The 22,838-nt window shown below is 33.6% G+C and overlaps 1 protein-coding gene and 1 long non-coding RNA gene across 12 annotated transcripts in view; one reads left to right on the top strand and one right to left on the bottom strand.

The window, feature by feature from the left end:
• LOC105328925 (uncharacterized) overlaps nt 1-22,838 on the top strand; it is a 76,298-nt gene that overhangs the window by 45,189 nt on the left and 8,271 nt on the right. The gene's annotated exons all lie outside the window — the stretch shown is intronic.
• Nucleotides 1-22,838, bottom strand: part of LOC105328926 (vitamin D3 receptor) — a 94,512-nt gene that overhangs the window by 66,990 nt on the left and 4,684 nt on the right. Inside the window, exons 1-2 of one of the 8 annotated variants that reach the window (XM_066069236.1) lie at nt 18,057-18,074; nt 17,418-17,552 (exon numbers count right to left, since the gene is read on the bottom strand). The exons of 2 other annotated variants lie outside the window; for them this stretch is intronic. In XM_066069236.1, coding sequence (XP_065925308.1) covers nt 17,418-17,433 — 16 coding nt within the window. In that variant the 5' untranslated portion in view covers nt 17,434-17,552; nt 18,057-18,074. Of the gene's footprint in view, nt 1-2,394; nt 2,588-17,417; nt 18,184-22,838 lie in introns of those variants that run through there. 5 more of the 8 variants (XM_034471591.2, XM_034471593.2, XM_034471600.2 and 2 more) reach the window with 5 other exon arrangements.

Below are 22,838 nucleotides of genomic sequence, written 5' to 3'. Positions count from 1 at the left end.
TGCACATTTCAGCACAGCCTTGCAAACTTACGCAAGACGATGAAGTACATGCATGCTTTCGTCTGCATTTTTTTCCTCATGAAAAATCATGAGTATCCAATGTTAAAAAATGATATCTTGGTCAATAGCCAATCAATACTTACAACATGTATTTTGATCAATTACCCCCCCCCCCCCCCCCCCCCCCCATTTTTTCTGCAGTAATGAAGGAAATGACAACCAAGATGCTTTCCGTTGGTTAATCTCAAAATGTCTACAAGGGATAAATATTTTCTTCTAATTATCAAACTTGTGCTGGACTCAACAACACGATAAGATAAGATCATTTTATTTCCAAATTCTGGGCCCTTTTGGGCATACAAAAGTACATGTAAAGAAAAACAAAGAAAAAAACAGAACAAAACAAGAGGCCCAGGGGCCACATCGCTCACCTGAGCAACAATTGCCTTAATTCTGATCAAATTAGCATTACAGTATCAAAATATCTTGACAACTAAGTACAGTAGATCTTGCTAAAAAAAATTGAAAATCTGCCAATTTTTATCCACCTCTTTCTTTTGGTAAATACCAAGCCCCTTTTGTTGTTGTACCTGTAAGATGATTTTTCTCTTTTCCTATATACCCCCCCCCCATTTTGTTGCCCCACTTTTCTCTAGGTTATCATGGTTTCATCAAACTTATATCTGCATAACCTGTGCTTTCACACTAAGTACTGAGTTCTGGACCGAAAAACTTTCCCAGAATATTTTTAAAGATTTTCTCTATATATGTAAAAATTCAAACCGCCATCACGGCCCCGCCCTTCCACTAGGGACTGTGATTTTGAATTTACACTACCCGAGGATGCCTCTACACAAGTTAAAGCTTTTCTGGCCAAATGGTCTTTAAAAAGAAGATTTTTAAAGATTTTCTCTATATATTCCTATGTAAAACTTGATCCCCCAATTGTGGCCCCACCCTACCCCCAGGGATCATGATTTGAACAAACTTGAATCTACACTACCTGAGGATTCTTCAATTCAAATTTGAGCTTTCTGGCCTAATAGTTTTTGATAAGGAGATTTTTAATATATATTCCTATGTAAAAATTGATCCCCCCATTGTGGCCCCGCCCTACCCCCAGGGACTATGATTTGAACAAACTTGAATCTACACTACCTGAGGATGCTTCCATTTTAATTTGATCTTTTGTGGCCTAATTGTTTTTAAGAAGAAGATTTTTTAAGATTTTCTCTATATATTCCTATGTAAAAATTCATCCCCCTATTGTGGCCCCACCCTACCCCCGGGGACCATAATTTTAACGAACTTGAATCTACACTATCTGAGGATGCTTCCACTCAAATTTGAGCTTTCCCGGCCTAATAGTTTTTGAGAAGAAGATTTTTAAATATTTTCTCTATATATTCCTATGTAAAAATTCATCCCCCTATTGTGGCCCCACCCTACCCCCGGGGACCATGATTTGAACCAACTTGAATCTACACTACCTGTGGATGCTTCCATTTTAATTTGAGCTTTCCTGGCCCAATAGTTTTTGAGAAGAAGATTTTTAAAGATTTTCTCTATATATTCCTATGTAAAAATTCATCCACCAATTGTGGCCCCACCCTTCCCCCAGGGAGCATGATTTGAACAAACTTGAATCTACACTACCTGAGGATGCCTCCACACAAGTTTTAGCTTTTCAGGCCAAATAGTTTTTGAGAAGAAGTTTTTTGTAAAATACCAACAAATTTTCAATAATTCTCAATTACCTCCCCTTTAAAGAGGGCGTGGCCCTTCATTTGAACAAACTTGAATCCCCTTCACCTAGTGGTGCTTTGTGCCAAATTTGGTTGAAATCTGCCCAGTGGTTCTTGAGAAGAAGATGAAAATGTGAAAAGTTAACGACAACGACTACGACTACGACAACGACAACGACAACGACAGACAACGGACAAATTGTGATCAGAAAAGCTCACTTGAGCCTTTGGCTCAGGTGAGCTAAAAAAAATAATTATAGAAATTCAACAACACCTACACACTAACAGAGAGAGAAAAGGTTTCTAAATGATAGTTTATATTTACATAAAAGATGAGTCTATAACAGTGTAACTGTGGAATCATTTTTATCAATTTCAGTGGGTAGCCAAAATTTTCCTGATTCATTGGGACATTATTTTGTTGGTAGTGTAATCGGGATAATTTCAATAAATATTAAACAATTATGATTGTATATACAGAACATTGGCGGGGATGTAAATTCGTGGGCAAAAATTACCCACGAAAACCCCAAACATTGGTCCCGATGCAACAAACAATGATGATTCCATAGTGTATTTTGGATTTTTTTTCTTTATTTAAATTTTAAATTTGCAAGGTTTTTCTATATGCCCAATACATCTTTCTAACCTGAGACAACAAACATCCAACGTCTAATCGGCCAGACTATCACCTGACTGGAGCACAGTAACATATCGCAAAATCACACAATCAGATGTCTGGGAGCAGTATCTATCAATGCATCCATGCATGTTTTATCACCACTGCATCATTTTCAACCCATTAAAATATATTTCAAAGTTTTCCTGTATTACTCCGACTTATTTAAGTGTCACCTGTGATTCAACATTAAGAGAACATGTAACCTGGAAGATAAACAACTCTGAAAGATAAACAACTACTGCACCAGATGCTACCACAGGGGGATCGGCCATTAATCTGAACAAACAGTCGACTTATCTAAGGTTTACATGTGTGGGGATGTCCATCAGAGATAGCTGTACACTTGGTGACTCTATGACAGGCCTCACTATCTCCTGGACACTTCCTTCAATTAGATCTAGCGGTTCATTCTCGCCTCTCATCAGATGTACAGTGATCAAACCTCCTCCTCCACAAATTCTAGTATTTGATTTCCAAGCTTGAATGTCAGTCACGAAAATTTATATATTGCAGTACATGTATCTTTGCAATATCATGCACTTTTCTTCATCTGGGTGCCAGACTGTGAGAACTGTCCAAACCGAACAGGCTGATGGGGTTAAATTTTGAGAAGAGATGTCATCTTAAATGAAATTAAACCAGTATGTGTCAACACCAAGATCATTGACTGGGAGAGGTTTACCTAGTAATTTACCTTACAATTCTTTTCAACCCCCATGATGCTTGGCATCCACAGTTGTAGATATCTGTCCTTGTTAAGCCTCTTCCATCATTTTTTTTACATGATATTACCAAAAACATCAGAATGCAGCAGTACTCTTATATGAACATTGATGACAAAAAAAGTTTACAAATTTTGTATCACAGTTTTGAAACTACTGGTAATATGCATAATGTACATATATATATATAAAAAAAAAAAAAAGAAATTTCAATAGACTTTCATAATTTTTTTAAATATCAACATTATGCAATCATACAGTTCTGAGTATTACATAATTTGTCCTTTGGATAATTTTTTATAGATATATATGAACATGTTGAATTGTTAATTACAGTAAATATGCAAATGATAAAAAACCTACATTTTTGCAGAGATTAATTGTGTTTAGGCCCCCTAGGGATTGGGTAGGGTTCACCTGTCATTGCTTACTTGAGGTATATCTGGTAATAACTTATGTTTGCAAATATACTTCCTTATACAAACCTATTGAATAGCAAAAACCTTCTGAATCAATTCTATATACTTTTTAATGACGTCACAATGCGTTAGGCAGACGCTTATTGTTTGATTTTTTTTCTGAGAAGCCCTTCAAAGGACTCGATCATGTGACCAATGAAGTTCATATCCCAGTGAACTTTCTAACTTACTGTTAATTTTTTAAAGTAGCCTTGCTACTACACACTTACAGTAATACATGTACTTCGTAATTACACTCCAAAAAAGGCCAACTTCTTCTGCAGAGGTTACAACTATAGAAATTAGGAGGGTTTCTCCTATCACTGCTTTATTCATGGTATTTATGGGGAAATCCCACAAACTGAGCTTCAGCCATTGGTGAGTTTATAGCCATTCTATTCCTTCTACTTCGTACTTATGCCCCAAAAAAACCAATTTCTTCTGGAGAGGATAAAATTATATGGGTCCAGGGCTTCCCTATTGCTGTTTATTTCCAAAATTATTTTCAAAATGTGAAAATTATGAACCCAAAATATTTAGCTTCCTTGACAAAAAAATAGACAAGATATCTCTTACTTCATGGAAAGACTCAGCCATGCAAATCAGAGATAGTGAAAGAGAGAAAAAAACACTTATTTACCAGAGATCAGAAAGATTTGAAGTTTTAACTTTCTACATCTCAAGAGTCCTTATCTTAACTTATATCTAAGAATTTGTGTCAACAACATAAAAGAATATTATATCCCAAAAGATACTGTAATATTTACATTTTCCAGTGTCTTTGCCTGTGATAACACTACGTATCGATTTTGTACTATAAAACCCATAACTACAAATGACACCAAATTGAGGAGCAAGCGGGTTTGCTTATTCATATTTAAATATTTAATCGTACCATAGCTTAAAAAAATTATATAAATATAAGTAATAAGGAATCATTCGGGCTTTATTGGATTTGATCACGCCCCAACCAAAATTATCACCTCATAATACCCAAAGAATGATTCCTTATTCCTTAAATAATCATTTCATGGTTGAATGTCTTTGATAACTTCCACAGTAATAGCTGAAGAGAAGGTATCAGTGACTCTTAGCTATATCTCCTGTTTAATGCACATTACCAACTTGCAGACTACAGGAGCTAGCTTTGAGCATCATTAAATCGGACTTCCCCTATCTAAACTTCCTTTTCCTTTCGAAATATATGTCACAGAACATTGGTTTGATAGTTAGGTTGTTGCAAAATGATTTAATGGAGACTCAAAGAAATGTGATCTAAGTTGCTTTGAACACTATAAAATTCGGGTAATATATTCATGATGCTTAATCTTCCAAAAGTGGAAGACCGCAGGGTAAAAATTCCCAACAAGTGACTGATTGAATTTGTGTTGTTTGATGAAGCAGCATTCAAATGAAAATTACTACCTCCAAATATGTGAAAAGCACCAAGAATTATGGCTATATAATGTTGGCATTAAAGCAACTTCAATTTTGTATTTATGATATAAACAAGTAACAAACCAAACTTTTATGACATGACATAATGTTTTCATTAAATTACGATTAAGAGCAATGACAAACTGAAAGGCACTTTTACACAATCCATTTATCGAAAAAAAATTCCTCTCTCGCTCCAATGATCAACGTGAAACGAAACGTACAGCGGTTCTCTGCCTATTTGATTTTTGTTTATAAATATGTATAGAAAAAATGGATGACTCCAGTTATGATTCATATCCCTGGTTATAATCAGAGCACAAATAATTAACCTAACACCTGAAGCTGTATACTCCAAGGTGATGTGCACTATTTCAGAAAGGTACATTGAGCCTCTGACATTTCTCACTACATGCAGTACTGTGGATTCCTTATTAAACACGCAGAATAAATATACGTTTAAAATCTCAAGAGGAAACCCTTGCGGATTTTAAAATCTCGCTTATATTTTTCAGACAGTTTTGAAGTAAATGAAATTATAACTAATAATTTGTACTTTGAATTGCAATATAAGGAATCTACAGTATACAAGTTACATTATTAGAATGAAGGTAATTTGTTTGTGACCGTGTATATATAATTTGATACTTTTTTAAAACTTAAGATACAAGATTTTTAACCATATAATCTTTTTAAAATATAAAGTACCATTTTACAAGAGTTATCTTTCCTTACATACCATTGAATCAGGTGGCTTAAGAATTACATTATAAAACCAAATTAGTCAATGTCTTCTAAAAGTAAATTCTAAACAAGGGTATAAAAAACTTTTTTTTTCAGCCTACAAAATGCAATCGAACCAAATATTACTACAAAGGATAATTTTCTCCATACAACCTTTTTAATCATTGAGATATTGGAATCATGGAGAAGATTTGTAATCACAAACTGTTAGCATATTACACCTTAATTATGTTCATTTTCAAAAAAACAGTATTCAATTTGAATAAGAAAAATATTTCCCCGAGAGAAAGGATTAATATGCATTTTCTCAGAAATTTATTATTTTTTTTAAGTAATGGAAAAACATTAGAGAACTTTGCCTGAACTTGATCTGTAAATTTCATTTTATGCAAATGTCAAAATTTCATGGTTTTCAAATCTGTCACATAAATATTTCACTAAAAACACACACATGAATGTAAAAATGTGTATGCATGGAGAGTGAGGAATAAAATCCCCACCCCCCCCCCCCCCCCCCAAAAAAAAAGATGAAAAAAAATTGTAAAGATGAAGAAAAAAAGGACTTCATAGCATTGCTGAGACTCACCTAGATATAGAGGGATTTTTTAATGCAAACCTCAGACCACTAAACATTTCACAGACACATTCATTTAAGAGAATTCCAGCTTAGTACATTCATTTCGATCAGTAAAGTTCTGCATTTAAGGAGGCTGGATGGTCAACAAATTACTACTGTACGTGGTTTCATCAATATTCGTTAAATACTAATTTTCGTGGATTTCCTTTTTAAGTTTATCCATGAAATTAAATGTTCATTGAAGTGCAATTTCTACTATCAATTTGTATTTAAAGGATCATTGGCCACGAATTTACGTATCCTCTAACATGTGATTTTCACTTGATCCACAAAAATTGATACCCTTGAATATTAATGAAACCACAGTACATGTAACCATCAGATCTGCCTTAAACTTTAAGTATGATATTTTTGGCCATAAACTAATATTTCATAAAGAAACAAGAGAAAAGCTGTCAATGTGACAGCAAACCGGGTTTTCTTTTATGTGAACTCTATCCATAATCCTATCAACACGTATCCAGTGAAATGGAGTACCCTATATGCAAAATTTTGCCAAAAAATGACTAAGTTCAAAAGCTGGTATTTTTTTCATTAATTATCAGAAATCAAAATCCTAGCAATATGCACACCTCTGATATATGAACAATTGATCTTCAAAAGAACAACTTCCTATCTTAAAAACTGTAGGAGGAGTTATCCGTACAATGAGGGTACCCTATATGCAATATCTTGCCAAAAAATGACTAAGTTCAAAACCTGGTATTTTTTTCATAAATTATCAGAAATCAAAATCCTAGCAATATGCACACCTCTGATATATGTACAATTGATCTGCAAAAGAACAACTTCCTATCTTGAGAACTGTAGGAGGAGTTATCCGTACAATGAGGGTACCCTATATGCAATATTTTGCCAAAAAATGACTAAGTTCAAAACCTGGTATTTTTTTCATAAATTATCAGAAATCAAAATCCTAGCAATATGCACACCTCTGATATATGTACAATCGATCTGCAAAAGAACAACTTCCTATCTTGAGAACTGTAGGAGGAGTTATCCGTACAATGAGGGTACCCTATATGCAATATTTTGCCAAAAAATGACTAAGTTCAAAACCTGGTATTTTTTTCATAAATTATCAGAAATCAAAATCCTAGCAATATGCACACCTCTGATATATGTACAATTGATCTGCAAAAGAACAACTTCCTATCTTGAGAACTGTAGGAGGAGTTATCCGTACAATGAGGGTACCCTATATGCAATATTTTGCCAAAAAATGACTAAGTTCAAAAGCTGGTATTTTTTTCATAAATTATCAGAAATCAAAATCCTTGCAATATGCACACCTCTGATATATGTACAATTGATCTGCAAAAGAACAACTTCCTATCTTAAAAACTGTAGGAGGAGTTATCTGTACAATGAGGGTACCCTATATGCAAAATTTTGCCAAAAAATGACTAAGTTCAAAACCTGGTATTTTTTCGATAAATTATCGGAAATCAAAATCCTTGCAATATGCACACCTCTGATATATGTACAATTGATCTGCAAAAGAACAACTTCCTATCTTGAAAACTGTAGGAGGAGTTATCCGTACAATGAGGGTACCCTTTTGGCAGCCGCCCACCCGCCCGCCCGCCCGCCCGCCATTTTCACCATTTTAATAACCGGATTTTTCCGTTGGAAAACCCGGTTAAAAATCCCAGTAATTTATATAACTTTAAAATCTATATTTTTATACATAGCTCTTCATGTAAAGGAGGTAAATATATCCTAAATATGGCCATGACCATCCAGACCTCTACGTGAAGCTTTCAGGTAGATACATATAAATCAGCAGGTGGTCATGGACTGTCAATTAGAAGGAACCCTTTTCCCCTTTCCAAAATTCATTATTACGTTGGCTAAACTTCTAAGTTTGGCAGTGACATATTGGCTCAAAGGAAGGATGGAGGTCCAATATGAATATTTATACAACAAATTTTAAAAAAATACCAATAATAATCATCATCACCAATGAAGCTCTCTGACACAAAGACCTCATAAAATTAACAAAGTGTATTTGAAACTTGACCTAACAAAAGAGTTGGGCTAAGGGAGAGTGAAAAACACACACTCACACAAAACAAGGGTTGGGAGAAAAGAAGCAGTGGATGAGGCAGAGAGTATAAAAATGTAGGCTGCTAATGCCATACAGATAGTTGCCCCCTCCCCCTCCAAATGAGGAATGTGTCAGCACTGCCTGTAGCTGTCCAGGGAGAGATGACAGACATAGATGATATTTATTGGGACTCCCGCAGAGATTCATGCAACCTTGGACCAGACACAGTGTCGCTCTGTTCCACTTACCCAGGGTCGAAGACCAATGTCACACCAAACTTTGAACTGAGCAGAAAAAGGGGAAGGAAACTAAGTTTTTAAAAAATGTTGGATGCTTTTTCTTAGAAAAAGAATGCAGCTCATTGTTAAATGTCACCAACATTAAAGCTGCTTGGTCCGATTTTTTTGTTATTACAGTATCAAATTTTTTTTCTATACAAACCATTTATCTTAGAAAGTTATGGACTTTCTCCTATTTACACCAGAAGAATCAGTCTCCTTTCAAAGTTTAAAATATTCAAAGTAAATAAAAATAATTTCTGTTTGGGCAAACAAAAAAACAAACCAAAATGCATCACTGGAATGTTTAGAAAAGGAAACTGTTTGGTTTCGTCCCCCGAATAATTGGGGTTATTCAACCCGCATGCTATGCATCAATTGTAAAGAAAGCAAACTTCAGAAATAGTAGCAAACAAAAGGTACACATGTTTATTTGTAATTTAATGTCTGATCATTTCGACCTTCATTTAAAGCGATGTCAAAGTTGTAAAACAACCATACCCGTCTCATCGTCAGGGGTGAACTTTAACATGAGGCGAAATAACGCGGTACCCTTTTATGTCGTTTGTTTTGTTAGCAAATTTTGTAAGTATTTTTCTTCATTGAAATTTGGCCTAATTGACTGGGAAAACTACTGCAATGTCTATTATTATAGATACACTTTGCATAACCATCTTTTAAAAGCGTGCATAAAATTCGATATAAAATCGGACCAAGCAGCTTTAACCAACTTTACATTTTATAATCCATCTGGAAAAAAAAGTGCAAGTATCTGTATTTACTGCAATACACCTGAAGGAGTTCTAATTTCTGATAGAGTTCACCCTTTCTCAAAATACTCACTTTCTTTTAAGTTAAATGCCAATACATTATCATTGCATTAAGATAGAAACCACTCATCATATACAAACTGCTCCTTGTCAAAAGTTGTACCGGTCTCACTTTCTGGCAAAGATGCTCAAAGAGGAATACTTACCATTACATTGTAATGAATTTGACTTTAAAGGACCCCTCAAGGACTCTGAATGCAACACTCCAAACAAATTCTAAAATATATGGTATATAATCTTCCATATCACTTTAACCAAGTTCTAGGACCTGTTGACTTCCAAATATTCCTCATGGTGATTACCTGACATATATCTTAACTGATGTTGTAATAAACATGCCCTTAAAATAAGGCCAATTCATGGCTGTACAGTTCAAAATATAACTGTTATTATTAAATCTTTTTAAAATGAAAATCATTTTTATTTACTATTCCATTTACAATGGATCTCCATGTCTTAAGACAAAATTTCTACCGCCTCACCTAACAGACAAAATCAAGTTGATCAATTACTTGTTTTAATCAAACTTACTATCATATAGCATTGACACAAGTATGACAAAAATCAAACATCAAAATACTTGCAAACTATCTCTTCTACTATTGCCATTTTATGGGAAAACATTTTTTCCCCAAAAGAAGTTAAAAGTTATCAAATCTGACATCTTATGTAGATGTAAATAATGAACTCATCTACAATGGCAAACATTCTTTGAAAAGCCGTCAAAAATGACACCTACATCCTTATCTTTCTTTCTGTTCTATCATTAATCATCCTCACACAAACAAGCAAAGAATCCAGCGACCAGAGCCATCTATAGTGCTGCCAACGCTTCATTTAATTATCACCTTCCACTCACCAAATATTGCTGGTAAGATCCTTGTATCAAAAGATCCTTGCTGGCATCTTAAAAGATTTTGTCAAGCAACAATATAGATAGGACAAACACAGAAATCATACAAAGTACAGTATTCAACTTCCAGCACAGCAAATAGTACTGCTTACTGTAGCAAAGATAGCAATTTCAGATAACTTCCCAAAATTGGAATAATGAATACTAATTATAAAACACCTGTAAAGGAACCACTTTGTAAAACAATAGAGAAAAGAACGGTCCAAGGTGTTTGAAGGGGACTGGTATGGATCCACTAAAGAATGTGTCCTGAAGACCAGTTTGGGACCTCTCAAGAAACTAGAGCTTGAAGGAGCATCATATATGTTGAAAGGGACCAATAGAGAAAAACCATTTACCATTCAAGAAAAAGCTTAAAGAAGTGATGAACTTGGAAGTGAACTAGTAGAGAATCAGTTGAAAGATCAAGCTCTCAAAGGTGTATAGAAGGCGACTGGTAATAAAGGAACCAGTTGAGACAACAGCTAGAGCATATAGGAGTGTTGGAAGAAGGTCAGTTGTTAATATGCAGGACAAATATTGCAGAAAGATACTGGTATGTCAACAGCCAAGAACATGAAACCAAAAAGACTCTGCCCTTTATTAGTTATGAGCTGCTTTTCAACTTTATACAGTACACATACCTGCACAATATTAATGCTCACATCAACCAAATGTACCAGTAAGACCTGGGCTGGCAAAAAACCAGTTGAATGCAAAATGCCCAAAGGAGTCAATTAATTTGTCTTTATCATGTTTGTTTATCATATATCTCAGTTATTCATTCAATTTCAAGAAAAAAAAACTTCAAAGTTTCTTGTGTAATGACACATTTGCAGAAAACAAGTTGTGCAGGTTTTGTTCCTTCTTTTTTTTAAATCAAAAATTCAACCAGTCATCAAAACTTAATTTGCTGCTCTGATCTGTACACAATTACTATGCATGAGGATGTCAAATTATCAAACAAATTGTTCCAAAAACAATAAAAAATATACTTTTTTAATAAGTAAACAATAATGCCTGACAACAATACAATTGCATTGTTACAATAACAAAGAAATCAGAAAAAGCTTTGAATTCAATCAGATAAAACAGACCAAAATATGAACATTGCAAACTTGTGAAAGCTCACTGACCCTGGCACAGTGATAATTTCCCATTGATATAGTTGGTGAGAGAGATGATGTGTGAAACCTCCTTGTATCATCCTTTGTAGCCTCTATTTGAGAAGAACTTCCAGAGTATTGTATTAACAGGTGCAAAGAGTGCAGACACAGTCTATTCTGCATACAAGAATTGCTGTAAACAATTTAATCATCATTATCTTTTGACTTATATTTTCCTGAACACTCTGTTGGTTGAATGTAAAAATCTTTTCATTTGATTTTTTATTTTTCTAAAAAAACAAAATTCCATTAACATGTATTTTAACTATGTTTTTTATGATAATTTTACAAAGTAATCAGGAATTTAATCCATAAATTCCATCAACAAAACAATATTGTGCAATTGCATCCAAAACAAAATTCTCTCAATCCAAATAAAGGAACTGTCAGCCTTATTTAAATTAACAATTTTCCAATTAAGCAAACCTTTTTGCTTTGTTAAAGTAAAAACTATATTTTGAGCTAATATGTGTATTTTATTCAAGTGATCATGAAAAATAAACTATGATAGTAATTAAAGCTTAATTCTGCTTCATTCTTATTAAGTCTAATGACAGAGAACCTTTCCTATTTAATCAATTAAAGAGAAAAATATTATCACATGACACTGAACATTATGACAATTAAAAACTGTCCATTAAGTTGTAACTGCTAAATTCTGTGTTTATTTTTCTTCATCCTTTGCATTTTTCATTTTTTTTTTCATTTTAAAGTTTTGAATACACATGCCCTGCATACTAACATAAATCCATTAGTTTACCATATGAATTATGTTGTCATATTGTGGCTACTTTCACAACAAAAATTCCTTTAGCCCATTATCTATAAGAAAATAAATATGCCCTCAACATTCTTTCTATGTAATGCATTAGGATGCTTTAACCAAGTCAAATTAATGAAGGTAAATCACTTCAAATGCGTGTATTCGTAATAATAATTAGATCACACATCTTCTTATCAAATGAGAAGTAAAATCAGAAGGGCAGCATTTACCGAGAAAAACCAGCATTGTTAAAACAATAGATTAGATACAATAGATTCCACGAAAGTTCTTTCTTTTCATTTGAAATATTTCTGATGCTTGAAAGCATGCAGACAAAATGCAACAAAAGAGAAATTAACAAAATTTATTTTAACTGATGACTACCTGGTAATAATAAGCAAATTAAGCATCATAATATGAAAATCATCTTGATGACTAGTACGGTAAAAGTTGTTTGTAACTGGACATTTTATTCAAATACTGGTAATAGACAAAAAAAATAATTATGCAAATTATACACAGATTGTCAAAGTGTGGAAGTTGTAAACATGTAGACTATAATTATAAAATTATACAATTGAAGTGTTGACGATCATAAAAGTTGGAATGAACAGGCAGCTAGACATTAATTATTACTTTTTAGATTTGTTACTAACTGCGGATATATATATCAGATGGATCAGTTTCATAGATGGCTAGGCGATGGCTAGACGAAGCTGAGTCGTCCATGAGACTGGTTAACCTGATATACTTTCATAGTCAGTCTGACAGTGAAAAGTTTTTAATCTGTGTTTTGTTTTCTTTAAGGCTATCAAGTGAGTCATTTCTTTCAAAAGAAAAGACATGATCTATGTAAATTAATTCATATAAAAGTGGCCTTACATCTCTTTCCAATTTAATGTTCACAGGGGTCTTTGCAAATCTCAATACTGTCATTTTATTCTGCTCCAGACACAACAAAATGACGTCATTTTGAAGGGCATCAACTCTAATTTGAAAATAATTCAAAATTGTAACTACTTCAAATAGTTTAAAAACTTTCAAAAAGTGGTTTCTGTATTAAATATATATGAATGTCAAGATAAGTAGGTGAAGCATTGGCCTGTTGCCGAATTTAAATCCAACCAAACAGAAATATATCCGGCAGTCACGTGCCATGTTTAAACCAATAAAAGTGTGACATTTCAGTTTGAGGGTGAACAAGAATGTATATTTAACCAGAGTAATGCAGATTGTTGATAGGTTGGCTATAACTTGTAATTTATACTCAAGTAAGCATGCATTCAAAAAGTATAGAAGCTGTTCACAGGTGACTAGCTTTATGCCACAAAGACTGGTAAACTAGACACTAGACAATAACAGAGAGATGGTAAAAAAGTTATAGAAATGTAGACATTGTCAAGAAGACTGCAAGTTGTAGACATGTAGACAAGATATAGACAGGTAGTCAATAAGTGAGCAAATCCATAGACATTAGAGCAGAATGCACAGGTGACTTAAGCAGCACATGATTATATGAAGACTTATTGACCGTAACTGTCTAAACAAGAAATAACAAGACAGTCTCCCAAAGAGATAGATGATTTCATGATGACTAATGCAATGCTTTGGTTGCAAGGAATGTTCTTGACAAGATTTATCCCTTTTTTTATAAGCTTGATCAAGACCCAAACATGAAAAACTCCCTCCATTATCAATACTTTAATATAATTAGTCGGGATACATGAATATGCCATTTTTCCTGTAGTTAAAAAGTTTCAAAAGCATTAACCTGGTTTTACAAACCATCAAGCCTCTCTGATAAAAACAGCAAAACATTACCCAATTTTTTTTCATTGATCACAAAATTCTAAAACCATCTGACTTCAAGTCTGCCTCCACAAAGGATCTCTTTACAAATTGCACTTTTAACCATTTTTTTTTCTTCTTCTAAATTGGAAAATCAAAGCAGATTAAATTTAAAGATCACGCTGACTGGGCTACGTATTTCGGGAAGATCCCTGACGGGGAAAACTTGATTAATATATGCAGACTATTCTCGTGTTGCCCAGATATACAATGTGCATGTGCAAAGATACCTGACATGCATTCCTCACAGCAGATTACAAAAACTGGAAAAACAACCCCAGACATCTATCCCTTGACTACCTAGAAGCGTCGACCAACAGATTTTCACCTGCTTGTTGTGTAATTTAAACATGCCTTTAAGTGTCTTTCACCTGATTTTAATGTTGTTTTTTCTCTCATTAAAACATTCTAATAATAATATTTCCATCTCAAACATGTACTTTAAGGTTCTTCAATACCTAGCCAGCTAACTTTCAAAGGGTTGTTTTGATCGCAATTATGTTACCTGTTCTTCATACATCCATTGATAAGAGAAAAAAGAAATTAAGGTTTTAACAGATTTTACAATATTATAGCATGTTTACATATCTGAATTGTAATGGAAAACATTAAAAAGAAGAAAGTATCTTATGGAGATTTGTGCAACGCACACCTTCTGTTTGGTGACAATTAAATCTTCAGACAACAGGCATTGTTGATAAACATAATACCATGGAGCCAATTTGTTTCAAAATTGGCATTTCTCTGATAATTAATGTCTGTTTAAAAGTTAAGTCAGAGGTCATGATCAATTAATATGTCACAATCAATTCAGAACTAAAAATGAAGCATTTTCCTTCATAAAATGTGCTGGTAACTTCATCTATAGACTTCTGTTTTTCATGTAATACGTACAACTCCAGATGCAGGGGCAAAGCTATGCCAAGAAGGGCATCCCCTTGCGACTGGATACTTTTTTTTTTTAACAGAGTGTGTTTCAAGATGGTAACTCATTTGTTAATTGCATTCTATTGTTACCTAGAACAAAATTTTTTAATTGTTTATACCCTCAATGATGTTTGGCATCTTAAAAAAATAATTCACTGATAACTTAATCATCAAAATACATAAAGGTTATTGTACATTTATTGGAAATAAGATTTTCTTTCATTCTTGTCCATATGATTTTATACACTACATAACCATATAAACACAGCTACTGACTTGCTGTATGCCCTCTGTAACAAGTTGTGTGAGGGTATAATAAATAACAGACATTGCACACCTCAATGTTATTGTGAACAAGGTATTGACCAGTCAGATAACCTTTGGCCAAGAACAAGAAAAAGACAATATCACCCATGGGTATTCTACAATGGAGGTATACCAACTAAATGGAAAAATTTTGGAATATTTAATTAGTACAATTCATACAGCTAAAATCATTAAAAGATTTCAAAAAACTTTTAAATTTCAATTATTTATCCTTTAATAATTCTTGATTTTTAAGATTTTTCTCTATCAAAGACTATATTGTACTGTTGGGCATTATTGCACGCTTTTTTTAAAGTTCTAGATCTGACAAGTTTAAAAGGTACAATGTCTTGCACACTGAGATCATGTAACCTTCTGCCTAATAAAAGGTCATTGTACAACCTCTTTGGAAACACAATTATATAGACAATGACAAACATTTAATCTTTAAAACAATGATTTGGCTGAGGATACGTAAATTCATCTGAGCTAAGCAAAATAACGACTGGAGAGGGGAATAAGAGGGGGTAAGGTGGAGGGCTGATACGTAATTACACAAGAATATGCACTGCAACAATCTTGTTATTTCAACATACCTTAAGGTCATATAAATCTAGCATTTTTATCTATATTGCTCTACAATACATTTATTATTTAAGTCAGCTAGTCCATAGGATATTTTTTTATTTAATTAATGGTATATCATTCTGATCTGTGTCATTGAATAAAACTAACATAAATCAACCAAATTTGATATCTAAAGTCAAAATTTTCATGAACTGCAATTAAAGAAAAAATAAAATATTTGGATGACCTTGAACTTTTTCTGAATTATTTAACAAATTAATATGACCTTGACCATGACACATACTGGACAAGTTCACCGTCAGAAGTGCCTGTCCTTAAAGCCCTCATCCATAGATGATCGATGAAGGTCATGCTTGCCATGTCTCCACTTCTCTGTACAGAGAATCTAGGGTTTGGGATGTGTAAGCTATGGATTTCTGCTATCAATACTACCCAAGCACAAACTAGAGACCTTGGAATTTCACGTCAAGTTTGTCAAGAGTTTCCTTTTTTACACAAAACAAACTGCGTGCATGATAAAGGTAAAGTGCACAGTGCTTTTAGTCTCACACCGTCTGCCTATCATTGTTTTTAGTTAGACATAACAGTGAACACAATAAAATAAAATTCATATCTACTGTTAGATTCTTATGATGGGACTTCAAATGTTCATTTGGTGCTTGCTAATATTAAGTATCTCAAAATTCATTTCTGCCCCCCATAAACTGTATTGCCGTTAAAAGCAATTTGATTTGATAAAATCACTTTGTTCTAAAAATTTCTAATTTTCGTTTTCAATTCAATTATATCGCATTAGTAGAGACTAAGGGCCCCACAAAAAATATACAGAAATATCAATGGGAACAAATTGATGAAAGAAAATGAAAGTATATTTCACTTTCATCTCCAGTGTAGCCTTGGTTAAGAAATTAATACGGCACTGAACTGCAGACCTACATCAAAGCTTGTCTTAATAAATCAGATGCTCATTACCTCGATGCTAGGTTTTCTCCACAAAAACCAACACTTATTATATATTGCATGGTTGTGCACGTCCAACATGGCAATATTTACCTCAGTGAGAATCTAAGGAGCAAAACTTTGTAGTGATAACCTAATATTGTGCTATTTATTTAGATCAGGGTGTATTTATCCCTTGTAATATAAACGCGCTGTAGTGATCAAGTCTATTATCTTATCGTCTCTGAATAGAAGGAAATTTGAAGTCTGGGTCCGAGATAAGAGAATTGATCAACACTTTTCTGGAAAAGTAGCTTTCTTCATACTATATATCAATTGAACCATCTGGGGGGTTTTTTTCCAGATCTTAATTTTTTAAAAATATATATATTAAGATTCTCTCACCTGTACTGCAATCCATGATAGGACAGAGCCTCCTAGAGCTTTTTTGTAGGTTTTTTTTTGTATAATTCCACCAGGAATTTTTCTTCAAGGGAGAGATTGTTTCAGATCATCTGCAATGTGCGGTACCAATGCAGGCTGTTTGCAAAAAAAAAAAAAGAAAACTGGAATCTTTTGGAAACACAGGGGAAAAAATGAAAACAAATCCCCCCCAAAAAATATTGGGAATGAATTTTCTTTGAGAGCTGTTCACAACAATGGAAAGACAATCAAAAACACAAGCTCTGGGAAAGGAGAAATTGTACTTCACAGGCACTGATATCTCATCTGCAAGGCTCCAGTTTCATTCTGATGATCCTGAACTAATGAACTAGCACCACTGATGATTTTTTCACCGGTTCTTCTTCCTTTTTTCTCCCTTCTCTATCTCTTTCTCTCTTACTCTAGGTATAAAATGCTGCACAGATTTTTTTTTGTGTGTGTAAATAATTATACACAAACACACTCAAAACAATTGGATGTAGAAGTAATATATAACTCCTCAGAGAATGGAGACACACACATACACACAAACACACAGGTTAATATACACCATGCGCTAGGAAATTTTCTGGTTGGAAAATAATCTTTTATCAGACAGACCTCGGGTCCCTTGATAACCTAGCGGTCTAGGCTGCCTCCAACATGTAAATATATATCGGTGTCACTCACTGTACTTTTCTTATCATTTACCAGCATACATCCATGTGAAGGGTTGAGGCCTAGCCAGAGAATTAATTCATGCTAAATGATGCTTCAACCTGTTTTGTTACACTCCTAGGCATTTTTAAGGGTCAGAACACTCAAATAAAACGGTGACACAAATTTTATGCATAGCTATCTATTACTTTAAAGCGTTCCTATCTTGTCTGCTTATTTTGGGAATTTTTTTTTTTTTCAAATAAAAATAAATGTACGACTTTCGCAGGGTTGCAGTCTTAAGAGGCTGCAGAATTGAGGAATTTATCTTTTTCATAATTAAATTATCACCCACTGATGCTCCTCCTTTAGGACTTTAAATAGACTTTACAAGGTGAATATTGAGTGATCAGGCTGGGTTCCAAGTCTTTACATGGGTGACTTCACATTACAATCGGATATCATTTGAATTTGAACAAAACCTGGGGCACCACTGAATATATATCTATAGTTAAATCAGGTCCCTACCAGCACTTCACAATGTGAAGGCTGAAAAAAATCACACTCAAAACAGTTGCACATTTAGAAGTCACCTCATGCATGTCTGAAATCTTCAACCTGTGCGAAGGACTTTAGATTATTTCTAGCATTTTGGAAGTCAAGTGGAAAAGAAATTTTTAAGAAAAGATTAACAATCTTGCAGCATCGAGCAAAAATTCAGATAATTTTGATTAAGTACCAGCCAACAAAATTTTAATCCGACTGCATGAAAAAAAAAATTTTATATAACTTTATCTGAGCCACATATTTACTACAGACACTGCAGTGTAATGATATACATAAAATTTCAAAAATTTGCAAGATTGATCAAATATTTATATAATCACGTAGATGTAAAAAGAAGTGAAGACAGATCAAGTGATCATCTTTATTTTGCAAAGTATGAGGGAAATAAATGGAAATTAATTTCTCAGGAAACCTACAAAAGGCCACTATGCTAACCTGAAGTTCCGAAAATGAATCCATTGTTTTTAATCCATCGCTGTTGGGTTCTTGGGAGGGAAATTAAGGATTATGTCACCCATTTTGATTTAAATTAAGGATAGTCAACTAACATTTCTAGACAAATCAAACAATCATTTTCAATCTAATCTTTCCTCCTCTCCTCCCTCTCAACAGAAAGTCACGTGAATTGAACAATATATAGAAATGAATACAAGTATCTAGTGGACAAGACTATGGCCCACATGTCCAATGGATTAGACAATGGCATTATGTTTTGCCTTGGACTAGAATGAGGAAATGTCATTGGATAAAACACATAAAGTGATTGCTATCTATATTTCTATTGCCGGCAAGTAGCAAACAATAGACAGCAACATGGCAACCGTAGTGTCTTTTTTCAATATATTTCTCTCTTCAATTTATCAATTTCACCATAATTTGAGTCCTTGACAGAACAGAACAGAACAGATATAATGTTTAGTACGGACTGTCTACGGAAATATGTCAGGATGCTAAAGCACATAAAAGGGTTTACTTCACCTTCATTTTATGTTATTCATTTCAATCTGTAGACGGTCAGTAACAAACCTATTTAGTAAAAATACCTTTAAAGGATGCGGTCGGGGCCTGCTCATTGAATAGCTTTGGAGGTCATGAGGTTGGAACTGATAAGGAATTGCATGATGACTGGGACTGTAGAAATGGATGTCTAGTCACAGTGAATATGGAACTGGGCATTAATGGATCAGACAATGTACTTGAAAAGAACTGAGAAATTGGATGTTAAAGGATGGATGAGTTGAATGGACTATGGAACACGATGTTATAGTGGATAGGATTATGGACTGGATATGACTCTGAAACATTCATTTTACAGCAATATGTTTATCTATTGTGACTGACAGTAAACTTGACAAGGGAGCTAGTGGACTTAAAGGTTCTCAGGGTTACCATGTGTATCATAATGAAAGTTATAATAGGGGTTACCATGTGTATCATAATGAAAGTTATAAAAGGGGTTACCATGTGTATCATAATGAAAGTTATAATAGGGGTTACCATGTGTATCTTAATGAAAGTTATAATAGGGGTTACCATGTGTATCATAATGATAGTTATAATAGGGGTTACCATGTGTATCATAATGAAAGTTATAAAAGGGGTTACCATGTGTATCATAATGAAAGTTATAATAGGGGTTACCATGTGTATCATAATGAACGTTATAATAGGGGTTACCATGTGTATCATAATGAAAGTTATAATAGGGGTTACCATGTGTATCATAATGAAAGTTATAATAGGGGTTACCATGTGTATCTTAATGAAAGTTATAATAGGGGTTACCATGTGTATCATAATGAAAGTTATAAAAGGGGTTACCATGTGTATCATAATGAAAGTTATAATAGGGGTTACCATGTGTATCATAATGAAAGTTATAATAGGGGTTACCATGTGTATCATAATGAAAGTTATAATAGGGGTTACCATGTGTATCTTAATGAAAGTTATAATAGGGGTTACCATGTGTATCATAATGAAAGTTATAATAGGGGTTACCATGTGTATCATAATGAAAGTTATAATAGGGGTTACCATGTGTATCATAATGAAAGTTACAATAGGGGTTACCATGTGTATCATAATGAAAGTTACAATAGGGGTTACCATGTGTATCATAATGATAGTTATAATAGGGGTTACCATGTGTATCATAATGAAAGTTATAATAGGGGTTACCATGTGTATCATAATGAAAGTTATAATAGGGGTTACCATGTGTATTGTATCATACTGAAAGTTATAATAGGGGTTACCATGTGTATCATAATGAAAGTTATAATAGGGGTTACCATGTGTATCTTAATGAAAGTTATAATAGTCTATCTGTGAAGTAATCTTAAAATGCCTTTTTTTTTAAAGTACTAATAGTGGCTAGGAACAAAGGTTATTGACATAACAAGTAACTGCAAAAATCAATCACATGCAGTTTCAGTGTGCACAAGAGATGCCCATCTCTGTCCCAATTCTAACAAACACTTACCTGAAAAAGATTATCACATTTATGTGGAAACCTCTGTAATTACTTTCATCAAATCAAGTTGTACACAAAGATATCTACATCAAATTTTCGAAAAACAATATGATGAAACTGTCAGTATGATACCTGTATCAGTGCATGTATACACCTTTAATATTGACTGATCTACAGTAATGGTATAGTTGACAACCCAGGTATAACTATAATAATTAACAAGACTTCAAAAATTAACTATAATACTGAGTCAAAAGTTTGGAAAACTGATTGGGTGACTGGATGACTCTAAAAATAAATAGTCCTTAGTCAAATGAATTCAGGCCAAAAAAAACTTCTTTGATGGTCATATTGTAAAGCAACTAATATGAATATTACCAATAAAACTTAGGTCAAATCATATCAAGGAAATAGACTTGAATGGAGTTTAAATTTTAGGGCCAAAAAACTGGAACTGAAATTGAGCAACTGTATCCTTGATATCAGGTGATGAAGACAACCTATATTCTGTAAACCATATTGCATACATATGCTGTGGCTTGTTGTGGGGAATAAAAGTTTTAAAGGGATTCCTGTAAGCGATCTATCTCATCTTCCACCTAAAGATTACGCACAAAAGCTGTCATTTAACAAGTTGGCATGCCGCTTCAATTTTGGGTTTTCCTGTGTAATAATTACCTTTTCCAAAAAGAGGTATAACTTACAGGCAGGTGTAAATTTCCTCACGAATATGTGCACAATCATAAGTGAGCATGTAAAAATACATTATAAACTCAATTTGGAAAACTGAAAAGATGAAAGGGGTCGAGTGTCAAATGAAATCACATGCTAAGAGAGGTTTCACAAAGTGGGCTTTAACACACACATTAATCCCCTCTCTATTAATCTCACATTAAATGTCTGCCAGTCAGTTATCCATTCAACATGATGTGTTCCTCCATGAATACTTGAAACAAAATGTCAACTCTCTTCGAATTAATTCTTAGACCATTTAATTCTGTTTTATTAAATATAAACAAAATAAAAACATACACTTCGTTGAAATTGAATTTAATTTTTGTGAAACACGTCACCTTTACAATCTAAATTAACAGAATTTTGTATCCCAGATGTTAACACTGATTTCTAATCAGCACGGATGAACTTATAACCAAAGTTCTCTTAATCACTTGCAATTGTCAACCATTGCTTAAGATACTTAGAGAGCACATGCACATTTCAAGTGAACAAGTGGCCATGATGGAACTTCAGCATGGGACGTACTTCTTGATCATTTAAAACTGCTAAGCAGACACTAAAGAACTATATACAACAAAAGCAGCTTAGTGACACTTCAGGCTTCACACAAAGAAGCATCTGCCTTTCTCAGATAACTGACCACCACTTTCAAATGCATAGATCCGAATTTACCAAATAAAAAAAGGATTACTTTTCTTTAATCAAAGATGTGACAATTTGTCAAGGACAATATATATATTATTTATAAATAGCAAGTGCAACTTGCCAGCACAAAGAAAGCTACAAGGACTTATGTACAGGAAAAAACTAATTATGTATGTGTACATGTACGTTCGTCTAGGAAACTTCTTAGACTGCATCCAAGAATTCCCTTGTTTGAAATATTCCTTTATAAAAAATGGCTGTTGGATAATTCATAATAAAGTAACAGAAATAACAAACTCTTTCATTATAATACCTCCATC

The sequence above is a fragment of the Magallana gigas genome, chromosome 8 (genome assembly GCF_963853765.1).
Source record: "Magallana gigas chromosome 8, xbMagGiga1.1, whole genome shotgun sequence".
In the NCBI taxonomy this organism is placed as follows: Eukaryota; Metazoa; Mollusca; class Bivalvia; order Ostreida; family Ostreidae; genus Magallana; species Magallana gigas.
This window is presented reverse-complemented; position numbering and strand designations above follow the sequence as displayed.